The sequence below is a fragment of the Cryptomeria japonica genome, chromosome 3 (genome assembly GCF_030272615.1).
Source record: "Cryptomeria japonica chromosome 3, Sugi_1.0, whole genome shotgun sequence".
Classification (NCBI taxonomy): domain Eukaryota; kingdom Viridiplantae; phylum Streptophyta; class Pinopsida; order Cupressales; family Cupressaceae; genus Cryptomeria; species Cryptomeria japonica.
This window is the reverse complement of record NC_081407.1, coordinates 253,208,576-253,216,064: the sequence shown is the minus strand read 5'-3', so window position 1 is coordinate 253,216,064 and position 7,489 is coordinate 253,208,576. Positions and strand designations below refer to the sequence as shown.

Genomic DNA, 7,489 nt, shown 5'->3' with positions numbered 1-7,489 from the left:
TGAAAATATATTGTTTTCATTGGCTCTTCAAAGATGTTGAACAAGTAGGATAATTTTAGAAATAAGGTGTCTCAACCTTTAATATTTCCTAGCATGATTATTTATTTAATTATTATTAATTATTCTATGTAATCATTTATGTTGATTTGATAATGTCATTTTGTGGGATTGGCACTTTGAGATGCCATCCTACTTGTTTGTTGGAAATTATAAAAAATTTGTTGAATGGTTGAATGGACCAAAATACTGAGAGTGGGTGAATCAATATTCCCACACTTACAAAAATATTACTGATATATTAATCTCATCAACATAAAATATAAATTGCAGAATAAGAAAACAACACAACCATAAATGAACATCAGATTTTTATATGTGGAAAACCCAAATGGGAAAATCCATGGAGATGTTATATGGTGTTTACAAAATAGGTGGCTCACTGCCAGAATGCTCACTATAATAGAAAAATAATGAACTGAGTAAAATTACATCTCCTAATGCATGAGATGAGTTCCAAGATAAGCTCAGATAGCAACTCATAGAAATTCACAATGGATCTGGTAAAGGATTATTGCACCACTATGAATGCACTTTGCTAAACCAACTGCTTGCAACAGATCCGACAAATGAATGCTGCAACATTGTCTACACTCTGACTCTTCTTCATACACCTTTGCTCATATTCTATTTCTCACACACACACTATATATATATACACCCACACACCGAGGTAGTATGTTAGGCAAGCACAAATGATTTAGACGATAATGCATTGCTCCAATCAACATGTTATCCAAAATATGCCTCGACCAAAAATAGGTTAACCAAGCCGACCTTCACCGATCTTCTACACACTTCCATCACATGCTTCATTTACTAAAACACACACCTTAATTACCGAGACAAAATAGGGGTCTACCAGACCCATAAGCACTAACTCCAAGTACAACAACTCCTAACTTCAAGATATAGATGTCATAGATTTAAAAACATAAAAACATAAACCATTATGCAATATAATCATTTGGATAGCAATACAACTAATACAACTGATGGGTGAACTCACAATAATGGTTCCCACTTTTTTGCCACTTTTGACACTAAGATGAACAATTTTAAAATAATCTTCAACTTCTAACAACTATAACTATTAAACTATTAAGAATTTGGAGATGATGTAAATTAGTGATTTGTAGAATTTTGTCTGTAGATTCTATATTTTTTTTTTTCAGATTTTTTTGAAGATTTTTTAAAAAAATTTCCATCTCCCTTGAAAATTAGTTTTTTACAACAAACTACATTTTTTAAGAGTGATGTGCCTCCCGAAATGCATAACTTTTTTTCTATAAATGATAAAAACTCAATTCTTTCGAATTTTGGTTTATAACATCAATATCCAAGGCTTGCAGTTGGTTTGATAGTGATATGTTCAATATTTTTCATTTTATTAAGTTTTGAAGTCCGACTAGTCATAATTCAGACATAGGTTTACCTTTGAACACATAACTTATTCTATATATATCAAAATTAAATTTTATTTTTTTTGTTAGAAAGAAGACATCAATACCCAGGGATTAGATATTTTTCAGAATTTTTTTGAATTAGTTTCCTATTTTTCCCAATGCGTTGAACAGAGAAGTTCATGTTCGGTGAAAAACCTATATTTGGTAAAATTAAAAAAACAAGTTCATAATAAACTCAATATGTAATAAAATTATATTCATTGGAAAGCTTCCTTCGAGGACTATAATACTACATTTTGGTTTGTCAAGATCATTCCATTTGAGCCTTCAACCAGAGGTTTCAAGGCCAAAAATCTGCAAAAAAATGTAGAAATCCTCAAATAAGTGTTAAAAAGGGGTTCGAACGAAGGAGGGTTCAAGCGAACCTCCCTTTTTTAGGGGGGTTCGAATGAAGGGGGGTTCAATTGAACCCCAACGCTATAATTGAAAAATGACATAAATGGGCATTAAAGGTGCTTTGCTTGAAAGATGGGGTTTGAGCGAAGTGGGGTCTTCGCTCGAACCCCAAAGGGTATTCCGTTCGAACACCCCCACTTTGCTTGAACCCCCCGTAAACAAAATTTTCCACTTTCGCCAATTTCCTTCGTTGGCAAAAGTGGGAACCAGCTTTGTGAGTTCACATTGATATTAGAACTTGATACAACCCATGATAAGCAAAACATAGGATTCGAGAGAAGGGTATCTTCCAGTAATGAATCCAATAGATCATACGTGCCTTACAACTTCATATCACATACATACCTATCTTCCACTACTGCTCAACATTCCACATCCTATCCTAGCTGGATTATCGGGTTTGACATCGATGAAAACATTCAAACAAATCTAACAATTTTTTCATCAATTTAGGAAGTAAACATTCAATTTTTGGTCCCCATTTATTGAAGTTCACTCAATTTAATGGAGAAATCCAAAATGGGATATTTCTAAAATGTGTGAGTTGTACATGTAGGCACTTTGCATGAAAAGTAGAGCTTGCATGTGTATGTCCTTTGCATGTTTATTTTTGGATGTTGCATACAAGGTGGAGTTTTTAATATTTGTTGTGTTCGAGAATATGTGATGTGGTCTTTTCTAGGCATGCAATACCCTTATTTACTTCTATAAACTCTATAAATATAGGTGTTAGGATTAGAGATGCAGTATGAAATTATTTGTAAAGTATTGTTATGCTACCAAAATTATTCTATAATTTAACAATTGTGTACTCTTGAAATAACTTTCTCTACAAACGCATGTAACCAATTTATTTATTATAATACATTGATTAGGGTTTCGGAGTGTTGGCTTTTTCCCTTAAAAGGGTTTTCCCCACATACATTTTTTCTTATGTGCATTTATCTATGGTGATGATTTGTACTTTTTGTAATGTACACATTATTATAGTAATTATTTAAGGGTTTAAAAAAGTACACAATCTTTCCTTAATACATTGGTGTACAAAGAATTTCCATATACCTTTTTTCCTTTAAATTAGATGTAAGGTGTGTTACAACAACCATCCATTATTAAATTAGTAGCAAAGCACTTAAATTCATATTTTTTTATAACAATACATAAATAAAAAAGATGTATAATTGTTAAACACAACCATGTCTTCAATAATTAAAAAATAACAATAATAAAAATAGTCTTAAAAACAATTTTACAATACAAACAACCTTTCTAATTCATTGTGTAATGATTCATGATCTATTTTAACAATTAAATTTAAAATCTTAAAGAAATTTACTTTTAAAATATAAGGAAATGTGAGAACAAAAACCCTCTTCCATTACAAACTCAAAATTCAATGCTTATTAAAAGAGAGCACTAGGGGATAACATACTGGTACCCGTTACAACTAACTTCGTGAATCCATAGATCTTAAATGGTACATCAAATTTTGACGATTTTTTTTTGTCTCTATATGCGACTTATCTGCTTATAGTTATTATTTTTTCTTATAGGTAGTAATGACGCACATTGTGGTATACGTTTGTATGCAAGGGTCAAAATAGATCATTTCAAAATGTCACTCAATATCTACTAAAAGGTACCCGAATAATTGTACACTACAACAACCTCAAAAGTTGCTAATACTTATGCACAAATGTTTGAGTAGTCGTGGGCTATTGGTACCAATGAAGTTACACAACACCTCCAATTGAAATCCAAAAATTTTAACTACTTGAAGCAAAATAGACAGTTATTGGTACACCTAAAATTAAATAATAGATTTTTAGTTATCATTTTTTGATTTCTTTTAAAGTAATAATTAAAAAATTGAATAAACAAAAAGTAAATGATTATTGAGACATGAAAGATAAATAGTATTGTTCTGTTAGAACATTTCCATAAAAAATCACTTTCAAGTGAATAAAACCATTTAAAAGCCGATAGTCGGCCAATATCGAACTTACCAAAGAAAAAGAAAAATGACTTGGAGAAACCACAATTTCCCATAGAATAGAGAGAATAAAGAGATTAAAATTGAATCAATTCGTTAGTTTGTTTCTGTCCAAAGCATTCGACTACGTTTTTAAAGATTAACGTGAACCAAGGAAATGTTTAAGAAGAGTATTAGGTGGTTTCGATCGCAACAAAATACATATAAAACCATGTCTCGATGACAACCATTCAAATGCGTATTATTTCAAACTTCTTGGGAAGATTTTGGCTAGGAAACTATCATATTAAGAGATGCCTTACCTTAATTTGTTTTTAAATTTCACAACTCTAAACTGCGTACATAAAATCTGTCTGCTTAACAAAGGTGAAGTAATACCAGTCTAACTTATGACTGGCAATGTTCTCAGTTGGAGTCCTTATTACAGTCAAAACGTAAATACTGCAAGAAATATAGTCTAAAATTACCAAATCTAATTGGGCTTCCTGCAATTATTTCGGATCTCTCCATCACTGCCTGTTAGAGGACTGATATTTCCCAATTTAACCATGGAAGATGCAAAGTCGCTGAAGAACGTGTACTGATAGGTACTGTAGGTAATCACCTGAGAATCAGCAGATCCTCCATTATAAAGCTCCTGATCCGAGTGTAAAAGTCCTCTCTTGCTCAACAGAGTTTTATAATAGTAGTTGTCAAATGTTGTAGGAGTATTAATATCTAAAGAAGAAAGGTTATCGTCGCCACTGCTGCTTGGGCAATTTGATTTCAGATAAGTTGCCAACGTAGTTTCTATGTTGGATTCATTGTAGATGTGATCTCTGAAATTAGTGCAGCGAGCTTGACCAATAGTATGGGCACCTTAAAAATAAATTTAAGAAAAAAAGTTAGGTGCTATTGTTTGTGCTTGGTGATTATCATACAACATTTAGGAGACTGCAAAAATAAGTTACCAGAGAGCACAATCATGTCCTTGGCAGAAAGACCCTGAGCGCTAAAAGCTGAGATAAGCGCGCTAAGGTTTGATGTGGGTGCAGGAATTTTGCTATTTGCACCGCTAAGGCTTGCAGTTGTGGAGTCTCTTCTTCCTAGCTGCACTGTCCAGGATGGCCCTCCAAGCTACAAGTTAAAAACAATTTATTAGTATAACAAACTATAGAAAACTATTTAAGCTTATTCATATTGAACGAGGAATTGTGGATTACTTCGACAACCGAATCACGAGCAGCAATGGCCAAAATGTCGGAACAAGACACAACTCCACTGCAAACAGCCTCCACGTTGGTCTTAATGGTGTCTATCACATCGAATCCTCTGGCTGAATTAGCATTGGGTACTGCAGTCTTTTCTCCTGTTAAAGTTGACGAATCGTCTAATAGAATAGACCCATCGCAGCCCTGCAAATTTGTATCTCATTTAGCAATATATATGGAAAAGCCAAATGTAACGTTTGATAGCAGTATATATGAAAATTCTTACGTTAACGAAACAGTCATGGAAGTGAAGACGCAGAAGCGACGCCCCCATCCGTCTCTCGTTGGCGATAGCCTGTCTCACTGCAGATCTAACAATTGACAACAGATATGGACACGACGTACTGTAATATGTTGAGCTAAGCTGGCCATTTACAACAGTCGACCATAACCCTAAATAAATGCATGCAAGAAACGAGTAAGAGTATCTCATTGTTGCAAACTGAGCGATTTTTCTGAGGAGAAAAATCTAAGCAAACCAGTCGATAGCCTGTGAACTATTTTTGGTTGAAAGTCTAAGAATGTAAATCTGTGTATTGTCAACTACCAATAGATGGGCCTTTATAATTGAATATAAAAGAGTTTTACACGCAACTTCATTGCAGAGGAGGCTGAATGCGGAGAAGATATCTAGGTAGATGTTACTTTCTCTTCTCTCTTTTTTTCAATTCCACTGCCTAACTTGTGGAGCAAATGCTTAAATATCTCAGTACCCAACGCACCCAAAGAACATAGTGGAATACATCGAATGGATTTATTTATCATGGAGTTGTTGTTACCAGAAGTCAGCGTGCTTTTGGTATTAGTTTGACATTACATTAATTAAAGAATTTGATAAGTGCGAGCCACGTTTCCTATATCAAAATAGGGGTATAATGCCGCATAGACTTGTGGAAATCTTTAGAACCGTATTTCAATTTGACTCTTGAACACATTGTTGAACGCCGCTTTTTTGTTTATTAATCTATTATTCAAATGTCATTATAGAGCCGTGCGATCAAGACAACGTTGGGTGGTATGTGTGTCCTTGGATTGGATCATATTATGTATTTGGATTATTTATTTGCAATATTAAAAGTATTTTTTTAATCATTTTTTGAAATATTGTTCATATTCTATTAGCTTGTGTCTAAAAAACAAATTATGAAACAATTAAAAATATGTATTTAAGGATACTTCTAAAATAATTAAGAAGATGAATAGTATGAATCAAACATTTACAAAATTTTCATTTCAACATACTTGTATAAATGTCAACCTTATAATAGTCCAAGATACATCATTGCATTTATACTTGGTGTATGTGCCATCTTTGATCGAAATGGAAGGGGCCTGATTAGTAATAAATTTGTTTCTCATCCAATTGTTGTCCCTTATGTTTTTTATCATACTTCAATTAAGATTAACAAGTGTTGGGATATAAGCACATTATAGTAGGTTACAATAATCATAGACCACACAATACTAATCAAACAAGATTGCATGGTGTGCTTTAGTCTCACATGAAATGGTCTTGTTATAGATGGGAAGAAGTTAATCTCTCTCTCTCTCTCTCTCTCTCTCTCTCTCTCTCTCTCTCTCTCTCTCTCTCTCTGTTGTAACATACTAACCATTTCATAAAGAAAACATAAGGAAAATACTTTTCATTTTCATAAAAGAAATTACCAACTGTTTCATAAATCTAAAACTTTTCAAACATATTCCAATTCAAGAATTGAAATGAAATCAAACATCTTCTTAATAAAAATAAATAACAAAAAGTAATTTGTACTTCTCTTCTAACATTAATTAAAATGCAATAAGTAAAAAGAGAGGTTAGAGTTTATTGATGCTTTTGCTTTCCAATCAAGAATCTCATGCAAGTCTTAGCTTATATTGTATGAGGGATAGACTGATCAGGTTGCTTTACCTCCAACCATAGACCTAGCGGTCCCCCACATGTTAGGAATTGGATGCAGAAAATATCAATTATATGCAAATAAAAGTTAAACAAAGGAATGAAAAACACAAATATAATAACAATGAGGAGACATTTTTTAACATGGTTCACCCAAACTCGGGCTACATCCACCAAACAGAGAGTCCAATATTATTATCTTGCAAATCGAATTGATTACAACTAGCAATCCCTTGCAACTCAATATCACTGCAAAAATGCTACAAAATTCTCCAGAGAAAAAAGCCCCAACCCTAAGCCTTTTATCAAGACATGTCACTTACAAAATTAGGATTACAACATATCAACCAATAGAAAAATAACAAAACTCGTTTGGGGAGTGCACCAGGGGCTTTGCGCCTAGACCCTGTAAGGGATGCTACCCCTTGAC

At 33.1% G+C, this 7,489-nt stretch overlaps 1 protein-coding gene across 1 annotated transcript; it reads right to left on the bottom strand.

Annotated features, from left to right (window-relative positions):
* Positions 1-4,330: 4,330 nt before the first annotated feature.
* LOC131045699 (peroxidase 4-like) lies at positions 4,331-5,560 on the bottom strand. The gene is made up of 4 exons (XM_057979294.2): positions 5,389-5,560; positions 5,115-5,306; positions 4,863-5,028; positions 4,331-4,770 (listed from the first exon to the last, which is right to left on the bottom strand). Exons 1-4 carry the CDS (start codon positions 5,434-5,436, stop codon positions 4,385-4,387), a joined length of 792 nt encoding a protein of 263 aa, XP_057835277.2. The 5' UTR covers positions 5,437-5,560; the 3' UTR covers positions 4,331-4,384.
* Positions 5,561-7,489: the final 1,929 nt, after the last annotated feature.

What these genes read in the sequence shown, in the direction of transcription:
- LOC131045699 (XM_057979294.2), bottom strand. Translation starts at nt 5,436, where the DNA reads ATGGGGGCGTCGCTTCTGCGTCTTCACTTCCATGACTGTTTCGTTAAC. An exon ending in TCCATGACTGTTTCGTTAAC is followed by an intron (nt 5,307 to 5,388) that starts GTAAGAATTTTC and finishes ACAAATTTGCAG; the next exon opens with GGCTGCGATGGGTCTATTCT. An exon ending in CTCGTGATTCGGTTGTCGAA is followed by an intron (nt 5,029 to 5,114) that starts GTAATCCACAAT and finishes TTTAACTTGTAG; the next exon opens with CTTGGAGGGCCATCCTGGAC.